Source organism: Salmo salar, chromosome ssa17, assembly GCF_905237065.1.
Source record: "Salmo salar chromosome ssa17, Ssal_v3.1, whole genome shotgun sequence".
In the NCBI taxonomy this organism is placed as follows: domain Eukaryota; kingdom Metazoa; phylum Chordata; class Actinopteri; order Salmoniformes; family Salmonidae; genus Salmo; species Salmo salar.
This window is the reverse complement of record NC_059458.1, coordinates 73,146,777-73,168,503: the sequence shown is the minus strand read 5'-3', so window position 1 is coordinate 73,168,503 and position 21,727 is coordinate 73,146,777. Positions and strand designations below refer to the sequence as shown.

General features: G+C 45.4%; 1 protein-coding gene across 6 annotated transcripts in view; it reads left to right on the top strand.

Moving 5' to 3' along the window:
* Positions 1 to 21,727, top strand: part of LOC106609746 (oxysterol binding protein-like 8) — a 249,880-nt gene that overhangs the window by 141,477 nt on the left and 86,676 nt on the right. For all 6 annotated transcript variants that reach the window (XM_045700096.1, XM_045700098.1, XM_045700097.1 and 3 more), the window contains 8 exons: positions 10,335 to 10,405; positions 13,678 to 13,758; positions 14,203 to 14,304; positions 14,536 to 14,739; positions 16,992 to 17,076; positions 17,310 to 17,472; positions 18,765 to 18,990; positions 20,360 to 20,544. In XM_045700096.1, coding sequence (XP_045556052.1) covers positions 10,335 to 10,405; positions 13,678 to 13,758; positions 14,203 to 14,304; positions 14,536 to 14,739; positions 16,992 to 17,076; positions 17,310 to 17,472; positions 18,765 to 18,990; positions 20,360 to 20,544 — 1,117 coding nt within the window. The remainder of the gene's footprint in view (positions 1 to 10,334; positions 10,406 to 13,677; positions 13,759 to 14,202; positions 14,305 to 14,535; positions 14,740 to 16,991; positions 17,077 to 17,309; positions 17,473 to 18,764; positions 18,991 to 20,359; positions 20,545 to 21,727) is intronic.

Below are 21,727 nucleotides of genomic sequence, written 5' to 3'. Positions count from 1 at the left end.
CTACTCTGTTATAAAGCAATATTACCCAGTCCTTTAGTGTTTTTATTTTTTTATTTAACCTTTATTTAACCAGGTAGGCTAGTTGAGAACAAGTTCTCATTTGCAACTGCAACCTGGCCAAGATAAAGCAAGCAATTCGACACATACAACAACACAGAGTTAAACATGGAATAAACAAACATGCAGTCAATAATACAGTAGAACAAAATAAAACAAAAAGTCTATATACAGGGAGTGCAAATGAGGTAAGATAAGGGAGATAAGGCAATAAATAGGCCATGGTGGCGAAGTAATTACAATATAGCAATTAAACACTGGAATGGTAGATGTGAAGAAGATGAATGTGCAAGTAGAGATACTGGGGTGCAAAGGAGCAAGATAAATAAATACAGTATGGGGATGAGGTAGGTAGATAGCTGGGCTGTTTACAGATGGGCTATGTACAGGTGCAGTGATCTGTGAGCTGCTCTGACAGCTGGTGCTTAAAGCTAGTGAGGGAGATATGAGTCTCCAGCTTCAGTAATTTTTGCAGTTCGTTCCAGTCACTGGCAGCAGAGAACTGGAAGGAAAGGCGACCAAAGGAGGAATTGGCTTTGGGGGTGACCAGTGAGATATACCTGCTGGAGCGCGTGCTACGAGTGGGTGGTGCTATGGTGACCAGTGAGCTGAAATAAGGCGGGGCTTTACCTAGCAGAGACTTGTAGATAACCTGGAGCCAGTGGGTTTGGCGACAAGTATGAAGCGAGGGCCAACCAACGAGAGCGTACAGGTCGCAGTGGTGGGTAGTATATGGGGCTTTGGTGACAAAACGGATGTCACTGTGATAGACTGCATCCAGTTTGTTGAGTAGAGTGTTGGAGGCTATTTTATAGATGACATCACCGAAGTCGAGGATCGGTAGTATGGTCAATTTTACGAGGGTATGTTTGGCAGCATGAGTGAAGGATGCTTTGTTGCGATATAGGAAGCCGATTCTAGATTTAATTTTGGATTGGAGATGCTTAATGTGAGTCTGGAAGGAGAGTTTACAGTCTAACCAGACACCCAGGTATTTGTAGTTGTCCACGTATTCTAAGTCAGAGCTGTCCAGAGTAGTGATGCTGGACGGGCGAGCAGGTGCGGGCAGTGATCGATTGAATAGCATGCATTTAGTTTTACTTGCGTTTAAGAGCAGTTGGAGGCCACGGAAGGAGAGTTGTATGGCATTGAAGCTCGTCTGGAGGTTAGTTAACACAGTGTCCAAAGAGGGGCCAGAAGTATACAGAATGGTGTCGTCTGCGTAGAGGTGGATCAGAGAATCACCAGCAGCAAGAGCGACATCATTGATGTATACAGAGAAGAGAGTCGGCCCGAGAATTGAACCCTGTGGCACCCCCATAGAGACTGCCAGAGGTCCAGACAACAGGCCCTCCGATTTGACACACTGAACTTCAGAGAAGTAGTTGGTAAACCAGGCGAGGCAATCATTTGAGAAACCAAGGCTGTCGAGTCTGCCAATAAGAATGTGGTGATTGACAGAGTCGAAAGCCTTGGCCAGGTCGATGAATACGGCTGCACAGTAATGTCTCTTATCGATGGCGGTTATGATGTCGTTTAGGACCTTGAGCGTGGATGAGGTGCACCCATGACCAGCTCTGAAACCAGATTGCACAGCGGAGAAGGTACGGTGGGATTCGAAATGGTCGGTAATCTGTTTGTTAACTTGGCTTTCGAAGACCTTAGAAAGGCAGGGTAGGATAGATATAGGTCTGTGGCAGTTTGGGTCAAGAGTGTCACCCCCTTTGAAGAGGGGGATGACCGCAGAGGACATTTGGTAATGCATGATAAGACATCAATATTACCCAGTCCCTTATTGAGGACATTTGGTAATACATGATAAGACATAGATATTACCCAGTCCCTTAGTGAGGACATGTGATGGTATGTGATAAGACATCAATATTACCCAGTCCCTTATTGAGGACATTTGGTAATACATGATAAGACATAGATATTACCCAGTCCCTTAGTGAGGACATGTGATGGTATGTGATAAGACATCAATATTACCCAGTTTCTTATTGAGGACATGTGATGGTATGTGATAAGACATCAATATTACCCAGTCCCTTAGTGAGGACATTTGGTGATACATGATAAGACATCAATATTACCCAGTCCCTTAGTGAGCACATGTGATGGTATGTGATCAGTAAAAGGGGCGAAAATAAGTGATTGTGCTGTTCTTGCATGACCTCACTCACTCTAACACACACACACACACACACACACACACACACACACACACACACACACACGCACTGGGTCTTTCTCCGTCCACACTGTTCTTCATCACAGAAAAAGCAACTGTGGTCAGCACCTCTGGATTTAATGCTTGCCGCTAAACCACAGCTCACTTTAATCTCCAATCCACGTCACACACACAGACCACACACACCACACCACACACAGACTAGCACGGACATCCCAATTCAGCCATTATTTTAGGACAAACTTCTCCAAAAGAGGGCAAGATATTGGCCCAGTCCCAAATCAACTTGATATAGGCCCAGTTCCAAATCAGATCTTAGATATAGGCCCAGTCCCAAATCAACTCGATATAGGCCCAGTCCCAAATCAGATCTTAGATATAGGCCCAGTTCCAAATCAACTCCTAGATATAGGCCCAGTTCCCTATCAACTCCTGGATATAGTCCCAAATCAACTCCTAGCTTCCAGGCCAAGATATATGCCCAATCCCAAATCAACTCCTAGCTCCCAGCCCATTACCCCTGATAGATCTGAAAAGATTGGATGGGTGTATGCAACAGGGTTAAAGTGACTTTAAACAGCACGTCAAATTTAAGGGTCATGTGACACCTCATTATCCTCACTTTGTCCTGTTGTCTAAAGGAGAACTCACCAGACCCATTGTCAGTTTGCACAGTAAGCAAGCAGCCTTTTCATTTGCCGTTAGTTCGTTTGTTGTCGGAGCTTTGTGTTGTAGTTACCAGCCGTTGGCGACTGACGGCCGTCATTTTTGACCTTTTCTAAAAGTAGAAGCGGTTTGCAAGTTACGACCAGCACTCTGTTGAGAGGTGCTGATTACTCTCGGCCGGTAGACACTCGACAATCCTAGCGGTCTGTCCGTGCCTTTTAGTGTGTGTGTGTGTGTGTGTGTGTGTGTGTGTGTGTGTGTGTGTGTGTGTGTGTGTGTGTGTGTGTGTGTGTGTGTGTGTGTGTGTGTGTGTGTGTGTGTGTGTGTGTGTGTGAATTGTCTGTCTGCACAGTAAGGCAGGCAAGACAGCAGTGAATAGGCTTTGAGTAGCCTGATTACCCAAGAGCCTCTCCTTCAAGCCTAAACTCATCTCTCTCTCTCTCTCCCCTTTCTCTGTGTTTTGGTAATGAGATGGTGTTCGTTGCATAACCAATTTCCTTTTTGAAGATGGAGGAGACAAACCCTAGAGAGTCTCACTGAGTGTGCCCCGACCCAACCCTAGTGCCCTAGACCATATATTGGAAATAGGAAGGGTCCTTGTAAGTGCACTTGGGGCCACTTATCTACCTTGTCTCCATGGAGATGAGCTTGTTGAGTGGGTTCTGAGGATGTGTGGGGCCTGGAGGAGCCTCTCAAGGTCCCCTCTCCAGTCTGTCGTCTTTTCATCCCACGACATTGTCCTCGGATCTCCACAAAACGAGACATGTTGTTTAAAACGTCCATATATATTACATAACGTGTTGTTTTGAAACCCAACAGCAGCTTTTGAATCTGCTTGTGAGATGATCAATCTTGTAATAATCATTCTATTTCATAGGCCTAATATATATTGTAATTGTTGACATCCCTCAATAGTAGCTCTTGATTGTGCTGCGTATGTTGAGGTGGTTGTGGTAGGAGATCTCAGGAGACATATCATAAGCCCTTATGTCTAATAGAATTGGTAGTCCGTGAATCGTCTTAAGTCATTTGTATTCATGGTATTGATGGTGATGAGTACAGTCGTGGCCAAAAGTTTTGAGAATGACACATATATTAATTTCCACAAAGTTTGCTGCTTCAGTGTCTTTAGATATTTTTGTCACATGTTACTATGGAATACTGAAGTATAATTACAAGCATTTCATAAGTGTCAAAGGCTTTTATTGACAATTACATGAAGTTGATGCAAAGAGTCAATATTTGCAGTGTTGACCCTTCTTTTTCAAGACCTCTGCAATCCGCCCTGGCATGCTGTCAATTAACTTCTGGGCCACATCCTGACTGATGGCAGCCCATTCTTGCATAATCAATGCTTGGAGTTTGTCAGAATTTGTGGGTTTTTGTTTGTCCACCCGCCTCTTGAGGATTGACCACAAGTCTCTGGGGAGTTTCCTGGCCATGGACCCAAAATATTGATGTTTTGTTCCCCGAGCCACTTAGTTATCACTTTTGCCTTATGGCAAGGTGCTCCATCATGCTGGAAAAGGCATTGTTCATCACCAAACTGTTCCTGGATGGTTGGGAGAAGTTGCTCTCGGAGGATGTGTTGGTACCATTCTTTATTCATGGCTGTGTTCTTAGGCAGAATTGTGAGTGAGCCCACTCCCTTGGCTGAGAAGCAACCCCAAACATGAATGGTCTCAGGATGCTTTACTGTTGGCATGACACAGGACTGATGGTAGTGCTCACCTTGTCTTCTCCGGACAAGCTTTTTTCTGGATGCCCCAAACAATCGGAAAGGGGATTCATCAGAGAAAATGACTTTACCCCAGTCCTCAGCAGTCCAATCCCTGTACCTTTTGCAGAATATCAGTCTGTCCCTGATGTTTTTCCTGGAGAGAAGTGGCTTCTTTGCTGCCCTTCTTGACACCAGGCCATCCTCCAAAAGTCTTCGCCTCACTGTGCGTGCAGATGCACTCACACCTGCCTGCTGCCATTCCTGAGCAAGCTCTGTACTGGTGGTGCCCTGATCTCGCAGCTGAATCAACTTTAGGAAACGGTCCTGGCGCTTGCTGGACTTTCTTTGGCGCCCTAAAGCCTTCTTCACAATAATTGAACCGCTCTCCTTGAAGTTCTTGATGAACCGATAAATGGTTGATTTAGGTGCAATCTTACTGGCAGCAATATCCTTGCCTGTGAAGCCCTTTTTGTGCAAAACAATGATGACGACACGTGTTTCCTTGCAGGTAACCGTGGTTGACAGAGGAAGAACAATGATTCCAAGCACCACCCTACTTTTGAAGCTTCCAGTCTGTTATTCGAACTCAATCAGCATGACAGAGTGATTTCCAGCCTTGTCCTTGTCAACACTCACACCTGTGTTAACGAGAGAATCACTGACATGATGTCAACTGGTCCTTTTGTGGCAAGGCTGAAATACAGTGGAAATGTTTTTGGGGGATTCAGTCAATTTGCATGTCAAAGAGGGACTTTGAAATTAATTGCAATTCATCTGATCACTCTTCATAACATTCTGGAGTATATACATATTGCCATCATACAAACTGAGGCAGCAGACTTTGTGAAAATGTATATTTGTGTCATTCTCAAAACTTTTGGCCACAACTGTAGAATCTATACCAGAGCATTGGCCTCTGATGCTCAACGTGTCCCTTCTCCACTTGTTAATGATGTAAGGTGCGTTTTACAGTGGCAATAATTTGACAGATAAAGACAGGGGCCCTGTCTCTGTTTGTTTTATAGCAGGAGAGCTGCTTCGTGCTGGAGCCAGACGAATGATTTGAAGCTTGTTACCACACTGATTTATCCTTGTAATACAGCGGTGGAATGCTCAGAACGAGCAGTAAATCTCTCCTCGTAAAATGTAATATATAGCATTGAGCGGTAGCTGTGATACCCTGCTGCTTTCCAGCCCGGGACCACAGTATGCTATGAATGATTATCTACACCGCTGCAGTCCATCTTTAAAAGCTTTAGAATTCCTCACTAATGGACCTTTTCACAGAGTAACGGATTGACTACTTAATAATAATCCCCTTAGTTTGAAGTTTGTCAACCGAAAGGCATTTAGCGATAAATCCCTGAAGAGGACCTGTCTAGTTCGACAGAAGATGTAAATGTCAGATCTCAGATCAGATGTTGACGTTGATCTATGCACTGTTTGAATCCAGGCTGGTTGTTTGAGCAGCTTAACCTTGGATGTCTCTCATAGTCGTCTCTTAATGGCAATGTTCCTCCTGTTAGTGTTCTGGCAATCTGCTTTAGCACAGACAAGGTCCTATTTCTCTCTCTGTGTGTGAGAGTGAGAGAGAGAGAGAGAGAGAGAGAGAGATTGGCACCAGCGGGCTGTGTCAATCACAGCTCATTTTCTATCAGATGTTGTGAGTCAGAAACAACACTTTAAGACAGCTGTCATACTGATGTGCTTTTCAGACTGCTGAGATCTAGGATGCATCCCTACTCCCTATATAGTGCACTACATTTTACCAGAGTCATATGGGCCCTAAAGAGAATTTGGGACGCAGTCCTAATGAATTATTCACAAGCTCCCTTGCTGTGCAACATGCAGGTGATTGAACTCACACATGTGGTGAACACACTTGAACTTCCCCTACTTTCATCTTAGTGGGATCGTTTAGACATAAGGAACCTGGATTAGATTTAGTGGGCTATTTGGTTCTATTATCAGGGCCAGGTGTTTAGCCCCTGAGAGAGAAATCCCATGTAATCTCTGAAAGTGCAGTAACTTTCCAAATGCCAATGTAACTTGTGGACTTGGTGAAGCCTGTCTCCTGTGGGCGTCATGTCGCTGTGTGTACCATCTGCATCCTAAAATCTGGTACCCTATATATAGTGTGTAGGGAATAGGGTGTGATTTGGGACTTAACCTGACTTTATGACTCATAAAACCAAACTAGGGCTGAGAACTGACTTCACGATACAATGTTATCACTATACCAAATATCTCCTACATCTGCACATTGATCTGGTACTGGTACTCCCTGTATATAGCTCCACATTGATCTGGTACTGGTACTCCCTGTATATAGCTCCACATTGATCTGGTACTGGTACTCCCTGTATATAGCTCCACAGTGATCTGGTACTGGTACTCCCTGTATATAGCTCCACATTGATCTGGTACTGGTACTCCCTGTATATAGCTCCACAGTGATCTGGTACTGGTACTCCCTGTATATAGCTTCACATTGATCTGGTACTCCCTGTATATAGCTCCACATTGATCTGGTACTCCCTGTATATAGCTTCACATTGATCTGGTACTGCTACTCCCTGTATAGCACCACATTGATCTGGTACTTCCTGTATATAGCTTCACATTGATCTGGTACTGGTACTCCCTGTATATAGCTCCACATTGATCTGGTACTGGTACTCCCTGTATATAGCTCCACATTGATCTGGTACTCCCTGTATATAGCTCCACATTGATCTGTTACTGGTACTCCCTGTATATAGCTCCACATTGATCTGGTACTGGTACTCCCTGTATATAGCTCCACATTGATCTGGTACTCCCTGTATATAGCTCCACATTGATCTGGTACTCCCTGTATATAGCTTCACATTGATCTGGTACTGGTACTCCCTGTATATAGCTCCACATTGGTCTGGTACTCCCTGTATATAGCTCCACATTGATCTGGTACTCCCTGTATATAGCTTCACATTGATCTGGTACTGCTACTCCCTGTATAGCACCACATTGATCTGGTACTTCCTGTATATAGCTTCACATTGATCTGGTACTGGTACTCCCTGTATATAGCTCCACATTGATCTGGTACTCCCTGTATATAGCTCCACAGTGATCTGGTACTGGTACTCCCTGTATATAGCTCCACATTGATCTGGTACTCCCTGTATATAGCTCCACATTGATCTGGTACTCCCTGTATATAGCTTCACATTGATCTGGTACTGGTACTCCCTGTATATAGCTCCACATTGATCTGGTACTGGTACTCCCTGTATATAGCTCCACATTGATCTGGTACTGGTACTCCCTGTAAATAGCTCCACATTGATCTGGTACTGGTACTCCCTGTATATAGCTCCACATTGATCTGGTACTCCCTGTATATAGCTCCACATTGATCTGTTACTGGTACTCCCTGTATATAGCTTCACATTGATCTGGTACTGGTACTCCCTGTATATAGCACCACATTGATCTGGTACTTCCTGTATATAGCTTCACATTGATCTGGTACTGGTCCTCCCTGTATATAGCTCCACATTGATCTGGTACTGGTACTCCCTGTATATAGCTCCACATTGATCTGGTACTCCCTGTATATAGCTCCACATTGATCTGTTACTGGTACTCCCTGTATATAGCTCCACATTGATCTGGTACTGGTACTCCCTGTATATAGCTCCACATTGATCTGGTACTGGTACTTCCTGTATATAGCTGCACATTGATCTGGTACTGGTACTCCCTGTATATAGCTCTACATTGATCTGGTACTGGTACTCCCTGTATATAGCTCCACATTGATCTGGTACTGGTGCTCCCTGTATATAGCTCCACATTGATCTGGTACTGGTACTCCCTGTATATAGCTCCACATTGATCTGGTACTGGTACTCCCTGTATATAGCTCCACATTGATCTGGTACTGGTACTCCCTGTATATAGCTCCACATTGATCTGGTACTGGTACTACCTGTATATAGCTCCACATTGATCTGGTACTGGTACTCCCTGTATATAGCTCCACATTGATCTGGTACTCCCTGTATATAGCTCCATATTGATCTGGTACTGGTACTCCCTGTATATAGCTCCACATTGATCTGGTACTGGTACTCCCTGTATATAGCTCCACATTGATCTGGTACTCCCTGTATATAGCTCCACATTGATCTGGTACTCCCTGTATATAGCTCCACATTGATCTGGTACTGGTACTCCCTGTATATAGCTCCACATTGATCTGGTACTGGTACTCCCTGTATATAGCTCCACATTGATCTGGTACTCCCTGTATATAGCTCCATATTGATCTGGTACTGGTACTCCCTGTATATAGCTCCACATTGATCTGGTACTGGTACTCCCTGTATATAGCTCCACATTGATCTGGTACTCCCTGTATATAGCTCCACATTGATCTGGTACTCCCTGTATATAGCTCCACATTGATCTGGTACTCCCTGTATATAGCTCCACATTGATCTGGTACTGGTACTCCCTGTATATAGCTCCACATTGATCTGGTACTCCCTGTATATAGCTCCATATTGATCTGGTACTGGTACTCCCTGTATATAGCTCCACATTGATCTGGTACTGGTACTCCCTGTATATAGCTCCACATTGATCTGGTACTCCCTGTATATAGCTCCACATTGATCTGGTACTCCCTGTATATAGCTCCACATTGATCTGGTACTCCCTGTATATAGCTCCACATTGATCTGGTACTCCCTGTATATAGCACCATTCTTGTGTATTTCTTTATTATTATTAAATATATTTTGATTTGTTTAACCCATTTTTGGTTACTACATGATTCCATGTGTGTTATTTCATAGTTTTGATGTCTTCACTATTATTCTACAATGTAGAAAATAGTAAAATTAAAGAAAAACCCCTGAATGAATAGGTGTTCTAAAACTTTTGACCGGTAGTGTACATGTAGTGTGATTTTACATCAATTTGATATTCCATACATATTGCTCACCTCATGTCTGCTGCAGAGACAAGAGAGACCATGAGTAAATGAGTTTCGATTGGTCAGGGAAATGAAAGTGCTGAGACCATGTTGGCTCATTATTTCAAAAGAAGATGGAGAACCAGCTATAGGATGAAAAACACTCTTCCTACAGTAGCGCTACACAGAGGTAAATGTTGATATATCATCCAAAAATATTATTGTGATATGTAACTATACATTTTTTCCCACATCACTAATCCAAATGATATTATCAATCTATAACTGTGTGCCTCTGTGTCTGTCCTTCCTGACTCTGCGCTCATTACAAAATGGGCTGTGACGATGGAGGCACTGGCCATGAAATATTCAGAGGGACTGGAGCCTTCTGGTAAAGAGCAGGGCCTGTACACAGGGGACTGCTGCTGTTCTCTCACTACAGCCACTGGGGTTTTAAAGAGGGAGCTCAGCTGTGGTTGGCTTGCTAGATAGTACTCTCCATTTAGTCTGACCTTGCTGACGGACGGTGTTAGATGGCTCTGGAGTAAAGTTTCCCCTAGGTACAGATCTAGGATCAGCTTCCATTTCCCCAATCCGAACCTTAACCATTAGTGGGGAAAATGCAGAACTGACCCAAGATCAGCGTCTATGGGGCAACTTCACCCTACACGATTTCAGTGCCTCAGGGACACATGGAGGACGTTTGGGCTGATTGGTTTCTCTCTTTTCAGGTTTCGACCGGGGGAAAGAAGATTCCCTGCCTCCGAAAGAGGACTCCTCTCACTCCATATCCAAGAGCAAGGTATGGTCCAAAAATACACCCCAGACTTCCTCTCCTCTCACAGCTCTCCTGTCCTTTCTCTCTTTATAGGACGCACAAGGACAGAAAACATACCCATCCACTCACTCTGAAGCAGAAACTTTTGAAATCGACTTTATTTCTTTGGCCAAAGTTCCCAACCATTAAAGCCTCATGCTTTACCATCAACTCTTTATGAGCAAGGAGGAGAGGAGAATAGGAAGGGAGGGTGCTGATGAAACCCCATTTCAGTGTGTAAGACATAGTCCTAATGAGACCAGAGAGTAAGGGAGTTACTGTAAAAGAACAAGCCAACAACTTCAACCTCGCCACAGCTGTGAGCTTCATTCATTATTAATCACATGTACATCAAACGATCATCAAACACAGAAACCCAACCATTCCACGCTAGGCCTCTCTCAACAGAACCCACTGTTCAACTTCCAATGAGAACTAAGGCCTAGGGTTGCAAAATTCTGGTTACTTTCCCAAACATCCAAGGTTTTCTAGAAATCCTGGTTGGTGGATTCCATTGAATAGGAGAGAGAAAGAGAGGAGAGTGTGCTGAAACAGCAGTAGGCTGGATCTGGACCCATGCTACAGCGCTATATTTGTTCTGTTTTTCCAATAATAAAACAGTGACAGCATAAATATATACATAAATACAGACATGCCTATAGACAACCACAACACAGGACAATAACAAAACAAATGCACCAGCCAGAAAAAGGTTTACATTGTGCATATCTCAAACTAGGAATGAGATGGACTAAGTTCAGGATATCTCCTTATTTTGGATGTTATGAAGGAGATGTCTGAGGACCAGGTGTATATTACTGCCGTGGCTTCTTCTCTGTGGATTTTAGCGCTGGACCTCTCCAGAGTTAAGATGTCTCTGCCTCAAGACACCATGTTGAGTTAGCCAGCTGAAGTGCTTGGGTTTTGATGCAGCATTCACATTATGAGCACCCCACGTAGGCTAATCAAATCCGCTGACAAGGGTGACTAGATAAAAATGCAAAGAAGTTTGACTAGTTGAAAGACTTGCTGTGTCACGATCTTCAAAGCTATCAACTGAGACAATTTTTTGATCGTTCTTCACTTTTCTCCACTGAAAACTTTGCATCACTTTTTTAAAAACTTTGGGTTGATTTTTAGTCTTCAGAACCTGCAGTGGCACGTCCCACCTTCTTAATACAGTACCTAATCAAGGTAGTCCTGAACATTTTCAACAAAACTTTTTCTCAAGTATTTCCTGTTCTTATTTTCAAGTGAGTTCAGACTGAAGAGAAAATCAGCAGACCAATCAGTCAGTGTCAGTCAGACAGAGAGTGAGTGAGGCTGTTTCTCAATGTTAGGCACTGCTGTTGAATTTACAGTTTGGATGGTAGGTGTTAGAATAGTCCTCTCCTCTTTACTCCAGTCCTCTCCTCTTTACTCCAGTCCTCTCCTCTTTACCCCAGTCCTCTCCTCTTTAGCCCAGTCCTCTTCTCTTTACTCCAGTCCTCTCCCCTCTTCTTTACCCCAGTCCTCTCCTCTTTAGCCCAGTCCTCTCCTCTTCTCTTTACTCCAGTCCTCTCCCCTCTTCTTTACCCCAGTCCTCTCCTCTTTAGCCCAGTCCTCTCCTCTTCTCTTTACTCCAGTCCTCTCCCCTCTTCTTTACTCCAGTCCTCTCCCCTCTTCTTTACTCCAGTCCTCTCCCCTCTTCTTTACCCCAGTCCTCTGCTCTCCTCTTTACTCCAGTCCTCTGCTCTCCTCTCGTCGCCTCCCCTCCTCTTTTCTCCAGTCCTCTCCTCTTTACTCCAGTCCTCTGCTCTCTCCTCTTTACTCCAGTCCTCTCCTCTTTACTCCAGTCCTCTGCTCTCTCCTCTTTACTCCAGTCCTCTGCTCTTTACTCCAGTCCTCTCCTCTTTACTCCAGTCTTCTCCTCTCCTCTTTACTCCAGTCTTCTCCTCTCCTCTTTACTCCAGTCCCCTCCTCTCCTCTTTACTCCGGTCCCCTCCTCTCCTCTTTACTCCAGTCCCCTCCTCTCCTCTTTACTCCAGTCCCCTCCTCTCCTCTTTACTCCAGTCCCCTCCTCTTTACTCCAGTCCCCTCCTCTTTACTCCAGTCCCCTCCTCTTTACTCCAGTCCCCTCCTCTTTACTCCAGTCCTCTCCTCTTTACTCCAGTCCTCTGCTCTCTCCTCTTTACTCCAGTCCCCTCCTCTTTACTCCAGTCCTCTCCTCTTTACTCCAGTCCTCTGCTCTCTCCTCTTTACTCCAGTCCTCTCCCCTCCTTTTTACTCCAGTCCTCTCCTCTGCTCTCCTCTCCCCCTCCCCTCTACCTTCCAGTTTTTTCTCAGCCGTTAAGTGGCCCTGCCTCATGAACCTCTCACCCTGCTCTCTCTGTCTACTCTCTGCTAATGGAACTTTATTAGGCCCTGGCTTCAGCTAAGAGTCATGCCTGTGTAGAATCCAGCTCCTTGGTTAGCGTTAGCCAAGCTAGCGCAGGACTAAACAAAGGGCTTGACAGGCTGAGCAGGGCATAAGGTAAGGCCCACAGCGTTGTTCGTGGTAGCCTCAACTGAGACTGCTGTTACTATTGCAGGACTTCCATTGGGGGCTGTTATCATGGTGGTATTAGAGGCCTGTTGTCTTCCAGGTGTCAGGATACTCTCAAGGCTCCTTTATTGAGATTCACTTCAGAAGACAAAATAGCAGGGGGTGGTCTTAAACCAAGGGTGCCTCCAGACTCCAGATGAGTGTGTGTGTGTACCTAGTATGATTGCGTAAATCAATCTGACTGGTGCTAAAGTTTGAGTGGTGCCCAGCCAACTGTAATACAGCAGTCTATTGGATGGGAATAATGGTTTCCCAGGGACTCAAAGTGCTTTACATAGTGAGAGGGGTAACTCACCTCATCCAACCGCCAATACGTAGCACCCACCCACCCCAGTTTGGGCCAGACCGCTCCCCAGTTTGGGCCAGACCGCTCCCCAGTTTGGGCCAGACAGCTCCCCAGTTTGGGCCAGACAGCTCCCCAGTTTGGGCCAGACCGCTCCCCAGTTTGGGCCAGACCGCTCCCCAGTTTGGGCCAGACAGCTCCCCAGTTTGGGCCAGACAGCTCCCCAGTTTGGGCCAGACAGCTCCCCACATGCTCATCACATCCAGTAATACAGTAAGACTTCTGTCCTAGTGTGACCAGATGGAAACTGTTTGTCTAACAGGTTAGAAGGGTACTAGTGAGCCATTCCCAGCTGACTATAAGCTCACTTCCTCCCACATGTCTCCACAGTCAGAGTCCAAGCTCTACAATGGCTCCGACAAGGATGTCTCGTTGTCCGGTAACAAGCTCACCAAGAAGGAGTCGCTCAAGGTAAGTAGGGAGACTTACAGCAGAGACCAGCCTAAGGATGATCTTATAGTAAGTAGCTTGTCAGAACGGCCCTTGGGGCAGCGGCCTGTTTCTGTAGCGAGAGGCAGCTTGATGTAGAAGTACAACCCCTGGACAGGACTCTTGACGTTAGGGGAAACACTGTAGCGTGATGTTTGTGTGGCCCCTGCAGGTACAGCTAGGGGTAAACACTGTAGCATGATGTTTGTGTGGCCCCTGCAGGTACAGCTAGGGGAAACACTGTAGCGTGATGTTTGTGTGTGGCCCCTGCAGGTACAGCTAGGGGAAACACTGTAGCATGATGTTTGTGTGTGGCCCCTGCAAGTACAGCTAGGGGAAACACTGTAGCGTGATGTTTGTGTGTGGCCCCTGCAGGTACAGCTAGGGGAAACACTGTAGCGTGATGTTTGTGTGTGGCCCCTGCAGGTGCAGAAGAAGAACTACCGTGAGGAGAAGAAGAGAGCCACCAAGGAGCTCCTCAGCACCATCACAGACCCCTCTGTTATTGTCATGGCTGACTGGCTCAAGGTTCGACTTGCCCTGCTTCTTGTTTCTGGACTGTACACAACATTTCTGGACTGTACATTACTTGAATATTACTGTACATGCAACAAACTGTAAAGCCATAACAATCTGCTACAATGTATTGAAGTTTCTCCAGAATTTTCAAAAGTGAAATAGATATTTGAACATAGTTTATTAGACATGATGATATTTTATGTCTGAGTGTGTGTGTTTGGCCACGTGTCTGCACCTCAGATCCGGGGTACTCTGAAGAGCTGGACCAAGCTGTGGTGTGTGCTGAAGCCGGGGGTTCTTCTCATCTACAAGACCCATAAGAACGGCCAGTGGGTGGGCACGGTGCTGCTCAACGCCTGCGAGCTCATCGAGAGACCCTCAAAGAAGGACGGCTTCTGTTTCAAACTCTTCCACCCGCTGGAGCAGTCCATCTGGGCGGTCAAGGTAATAATAATAATAGTACATTTATTTTCTATCCAGCTTTTCGTTAGAACAGCGTCTCAAAGTCCCTTTAAAAGCAACAACAACTAATTGAAGGTGATCTGTTGGGCGATGGCTTCCACAACTTCAGATAATAATGATGACAAGATGGAGAGCGATAGAGTTTCTACTCAGACCTGCACAATGGGAGACATCATTTCATTTAATGGAGTGGTATGTGCACATCCATAAAAGCCCCTTGTCCCAAATGCTGGATCAGACAGGATAATGTAGAACAAAAACATAAATCTGTCTGCACACTGGTATAATACTCTGGTATAATACTGCCTAAGTACATTTTTGTTCAGACATCATTAAATGACTAACCTGAGTACCAGTCTCTTTAGCTAATCTACTCCATGGCCTTTCTGCCATCTTCAAATGTGAACGTTCAATCATTAATGAGCTCTTGATCCTGATTCCATCCCTTTTACAGCTATCCGAGTTTGTATCCTGTTGCTAAGCAACCGTGTTTTGTTTGTCCAAACAAAACCAGCCTTTCAAAAGTTGCTAGCTCTCATCTAAATTCTCCAACTAAATATATACTGCAATTCCAACCACACAACTTCTTAGTACAACAACTTGTCTAGCTCACATCTAAATTCTCCAACTAAATACATATACTGCAATTCCAACCACACAACTTCTTACTACAACAACTTGTCTAGCTCACATCTAAATTCTCCAACTAAATACATACTGCAATTCCAACCACACAACTTCTTACTACAACAACTTGTCTAGCTCACATCTAAATTCTCCAACTAAATACATACTGCAATTCCAACCACACAACTTCTTAGTACAACAAGTTGTCTAGCTCACATCTAAATTCTCCAACTAAATACATACTGCAATTCCAACCACACAACTTCTTACTACAACAACTTGTCTAGCTCACATCTAAATTCTCCAACTAAATACATACTGCAATTCCAACCACACAACTTCTTACTACAACAACTTGTCTAGCTCACATCTAAATTCTCCAACTAAATACATACTGCAATTCCAACCACACAACTTCTTAGTACAACAACTTGTCTAGCTCACATCTAAATTCTCCAACTAAATACATACTGCAATTCCAACCACACAACTTCTTACTACAACAACTTGTCTAGCTAACAGCTAAATGTTTGTTTTTGACTTTGTTATCAATTCTAATTCTATTTTCGAGGCTCCACATGTTTTCATGGAAAATATCTATGTCATTTCCAACAACCAATAGACCATAATTACTAACATTTAGTAGACTGCAAATTGACCGCAAGAAGCTCAAACAGATATAATATTTAACTAAAACATAATCATTTCAAACCTTGCTTACATTTGCCAACGATCACGTCTCTATAATATGCGCGGGGATACTTGAGAACAGATTTCCAAAATAAAAATCAATTGGAGCTGATTTCCAGTATTTTATGTCCAACAATAAAGAATATCTATATATTTTTTTATTCAAAAAACTTTGGCCCAGAAAACTTGGGGGGCCAAATAAAGCCACCCGCTGGCCCCAGTTGGGGAACCCTGCCCTAAACCTTTTCTCTTTAGTAGGCACGACATGTCACACCCTTACCACTCTAAAATGGACTATGGGTTTTTCCCAAATGGCATCAATGGGCCCTAGTCAAAAGTAATGCACTTAAAGGGAATATCAAATCAAATTTTATTTGTCACATGCGCCAAATACAACAGGTGTAGACCTTAAGGTGAAATGCTCACTTACAGAATATTTACATAATAAGAACCAGAGTATGGTGCCATTAGGATGCATACACGCCATATGAATGACCCTCCAACCAATCAATAAAGGGATTGTTAAACAAAGCACCCTCCCTATTGGACGGCCAAACTGGACATCAGTGTCATCAGGAACTTGCCAACAGGACCCATTCTTTCACCCTTGGGGAATGTGATGAGTCATGTTCAACTGGACACACACACACACACACACGCACCCACGCACGCACACACCCAAGCACACACACACACACACACACCTTCCCATGGGCTTTGGCTTGGTGATAACTGTCAGTGCCATAGTGGTTGTATAATGTTCCAGAGTGGATGTTTACCAAACCCTCTCTCTCTCTCCCCCCTCCTCTCTCTCTCTCTCTCTCTCTCTCCCCCCTCCTCCTCTCTCTCTCTCCCCCCTCCTCCTCTCTCTCTCTCTCTCTCTCTCTCTCCCCTCCTCCTCTCTCTCCGTGTGTCAGGGTCCTAAAGGAGAGGCGGTGGGTTCCATCACACAGCCATTACCCGGCAGCCACCTCATCTTCCGCGCCACCTCTGAGTCAGACGGTAAGAGACAGGACGCTGATGTGTTTTCAGATTTGTTCAATATAGTTTTTTCCCACCAACTTGTGTTTATATGATTGAATGCTTTAGTGTCTGCAATCTGTGCTGTGTCTGTTAGTGTGGGCTTGTTTGTGTGTGCATGGAAGTGTTTCCTGTTCTTCCATGTGGGTGTGGTTATCTGTACATGTGTAGGACTCTAGTGTAGCCTGTCAACTCCCCTGTCTCCTCTCCACCAGGCCGCTGTTGGATGGATGCTCTGGAGCTGGCTCTGAAGTGCTCCGGCCTCCTGAAGCGGACTATGATCCGCGAGGGCAAGGAGGAGCTGGCCAGCACGGCCGGGGAGAGCTCCCAAATTAACTTCTACAGCCTGCTGCGAGCCCACAACATGCAGGGTTTCCAGTGAGTCGGCCCAGCCTACAGTACGGTCTCTCTGCTCTAGCCCAGTCTACAGTACGGTCTCTCTGCTCTAGCCCAGCCTACAGTACGGTCTCTCTGCTCTAGCCCAGCCTACAGTACGGTCTCTCTGCTCTAGCCCAGCCTACAGTACGGTCTCTCTGCTCTAGCCCAGCCTACAGTACGGTCTCTCTGCTCTAGCCCAGCCTACAGTACGGTCTCTCTGCTCTAGCCCAGCCTACAGTACGGTCTCTCTGCTCTAGCCCAGCCTACAGTACAGTCTCTCTGCTCTAGCCCAGCCTACAGTACGGTCTCTCTGCTCTAGCCCAGTCTACAGTATGGTCTCTCTGCTCTAGCCCAGCCTACAGTACGGTCTCTCTGCTCTAGCCCAGCCTACAGTACGGTCTCTCTGCTCTAGCCCAGCCTACAGTACGGTCTCTCTGCTCTAGCCCAGCCACGGCTCTACAACTCTATTCTGACAACCCTAGTCAAACTGTCCTCCTCAGCAGGGTTCAACTATGTTGGATGTGTAACCAGGCCAGCACGGTACAGCTCGGTTCAGCTCAGTAGTGTGAAAAGTCCTCTGGAGAGCTACTGGATGTGCAAGCTCTGGTTCCAGCCTCTGCAGCAACACCCATGACTCCGTTCACACTGATGAACATGATTAGTTGTAGATTTTCATGTGGAGCTGTTACAAGCCTGGCCCGAGCCCATCTCTCTGTATCTCCAAGTGGAGCAGCAAATCTTTATTCTTCCCTCGTCTGCAGTCTGTTTGAGCTCTTGTGGTCTATTTCCATGTGCTTTGTGAGGTTCCATTTCCCCTGAGACGACTGGTTGTCTGACTGGTTGTATCTGTTATCTGTGAATGCATCGGAGTTGATTGTAGTTTGTAAAGATTGCATGTGTTCTCCTTTTCCAGAGGAGAGCACTGTCTTCTTGAGGCTTTGAACTTTCAAAGGATCTGTGTTGTACTGGGGGATTTGGCTACTGTGGAGAATTTCTGTACTTTTGTCAACTCTGCAGGGATTGCTCAAAAAGACTTATGCAGTAAGGCATGAGGAGCTCTGTATTAATGCACTGTGCTATTGGTAGTGGTAATAGCAAGTTATCTTTTCGTGTTTTGTTCATTAGTCCACTGTTAGTACAATGCCAATTTGTTTTGCATGTCAGCAGCAGTCAAGTTTTCTAGATGCACTTCACTTTCAGTGCAGAGCTAAAACTGTGGTGATTGTGTTTTGCAAAAAAAGGGTTTAGTGTGAACTCTCCTTTGAATCCATCCTCCTTGTTATTCCTGCAAGGTTCAACGACAGTGACCAGTTCAAGGACCCTGACCTGTACTCAGACAAGTCGGACCGGGAGGGGGAGCAGGACCACGAGGAGTCAGACGTGGAGGGTCTGGGGAAGAGCGAGGAGAGTGACAGTGACACGTCAGAACGCCAGGATGACTCCTACATTGACCTTGACCCCAACGAGGCCCTGCCGGAGACTCCGTACCTGGAGCAGTCCCACGAGGAGCTGGGAGAGGTGAGGAATGATGATGAGCGTAGTCAGTACCGCTGGCTCTTATTGGTCAGGGGGACTGAGCGTACTCTGTATAAATGCATCTGATTGGACAAGCGATGTGAGAATTTTCCACCAAGGAAAGTTCGACTCAGTAACATTGAAGAGAATCAGCTTGATTTGTTATTTTTTAAGATTCAAGGCCTCAGAGAATATACTTAAGAGAAAAACAAGTGGCATTTCTTTGAATACAGTGGGAACACTTGATAAACCTTGGTTTAAAATGAGAAAGAGTTAGATGATACTGGGAACTGAATGAATTTAACCCGACCCATCTGAATCAGAGAGGTGCGGGGGGGCTGCCTTAATCGACATCATCGGCGCCCGGGGAGTAGTTGTTAAGGGTTAACTGCCTTGCTCAAGGGCAGAACGGCAGATATTTCCACCTTGCCAGCTCGAGAATTCGAACCAGAGACCTTTCAGTTACTGGCCCAACAGTCTTAACCGCTATGCTAGCTGCCGCCACACTGGTTGAAAGAGAAGTGAAAGAAGCAGAGTCGAGGCGTCCATCAAGAGTGGTGTGTGTGGGCAGCAGTCATCAGAGTGAAGCCTCAGACAGCCCCTAAATCAACCTGTCTGTGATCTCTCTCTAACCCTCTATCTCTGTCTTATGTCCCATTGTCTAACGTATTTTAGTCTGACACGTTGGAACCTAAATAGACCAGTAATCAGGACGTCCATCTCTTCTGCCACAGTTCCCCTGCAGTATGTAGAATGTTATACATGACCGTACTCCATTAGGATTAGACTTGTCAACAAGTCTTTAGAGGTTTGATGGAGCTTCGGAAATGATTTGTTCATGATTATGAAATCTTCAGCACTATTAATATAGCCTTAGCCAAGTGCCACAGGCAGGGCATGAAGAAATTATATTTGAAAGTGTTTGCGTGTGTATACCTGCCTGCGTGAAATCCCTCCCAGCTGTTCTGTGCTGAATTAGAATTGTCATTTTCGATAGCTCGAATTAAACAGCCAGCAGATGCTAAAATGGGAAGACCAGAGATGTGAATAATGAACTGATTGATAACTGAGGAAGTTTTCCAGACTGGAGAGATGTTCATACTGAATAATATCACGGAGCAACTCCATAATGTGCTTGTTTCATATAGGTATATACTCCAACCCTATGTGAATACTGTGACCTTACATAGCCCATCACCTAGCAACCTAATCAACAGGTTTGGATCTCTTGGCGCAACAGCTACGTTGTTGACTTTACAGTTGCTGAAGCGGCTTCAAGACCCGGTCGGGACTAACCCCAGAATTCATTCAATATGAAAGTGTGTGTGGTGTGTACAGTGAATCACCAAACCTTTACATGTGTGTGTCCCAGGCTGGTGAGGCGTCCCAGACAGAGACGGTGTCGGAGGAGAATAAGTCTCTGATCTGGACGCTGCTGAAGCAGGTCAGGCCTGGGATGGACCTGTCTAAAGTGGTCCTGCCCACCTTCATCCTGGAGCCACGCTCCTTCCTGGACAAGCTGTCCGACTACTACTACCATGCTGACTTCCTCTCTGAGTAAGTACTACCACCATGCTGACTTCCTCTCTGAGTAAGTACTACCACCATGCTGACTTCCTCTCTGAGTAAGTACTACTACCATGCTGACTTCCTCGCTGAGTCAGTACTACCACCATGCTGACTTCCTCTCTGAGTAAGTACTACTACCATGCTGACTTCCTCTCTGAGTCAGTACTACTACCATGCTGACTTCCTCTCTGAGTCAGTACTACTACCATGCTGACTTCCTCTCTGAGTCAGTACTACTACCATGCTGACTTCCTCTCTGAGTAAGTACTACTACCATGCTGACTTCCTCGCTGAGTCAGTACTACTACCATGCTGACTTCCTCTCTGAGTCAGTACTACCACCATGCTGACTTCCTCTCTGAGTCAGTACTACTACCATGCTGACTTCCTCTCTGAGTCAGTACTACTACCATGCTGACTTCCTCTCTGAGTAAGTACTACTACCATGCTGACTTCCTCTCTGAGTCAGTACTACTACCATGCTGACTTCCTCTCTGAGTCAGTACTACTACCATGCTGACTTCCTCTCTGAGTCAGTACTACCACCATGCTGACTTCCTCTCTGAGTAAGTACTACTACCATGCTGACTTCCTCGCTGAGTCAGTACTACTACCATGCTGACTTCCTCTCTGAGTCAGTACTACCACCATGCTGACTTCCTCTCTGAGTCAGTACTACTACCATGCTGACTTCCTCTCTGAGTCAGTACTACTACCATGCTGACTTCCTCTCTGAGTCAGTACTACTACCATGCTGACTTCCTCTCTGAGTCAGTACTACTACCATGCTGACTTCCTCTCTGAGTAAGTACTACTACCATGCTGACTTCCTCGCTGAGTAAGTACTACTACCATGCTGACTTCCTCTCTGAGTCAGTACTACTACCATGCTGACTTCCTCGCTGAGTCAGTACTACTACCATGCTGACTTCCTCTCTGAGTCAGTACTACTACCATGCTGACTTCCTCTCTGAGTCAGTACTACTACCATGCTGACTTCCTCTCTGAGTCAGTACTACTACCATGCTGACTTCCTCTCTGAGTCAGTACTACTACCATGCTGAGTCAGTACTACTACCATGCCGACTTCCTCTCTGAGTCAGTACTACTACCATGCCGACTTCCTCTCTGAGTCAGTACTACTACCATGCCGACTTCCTCTCTGAGTCAG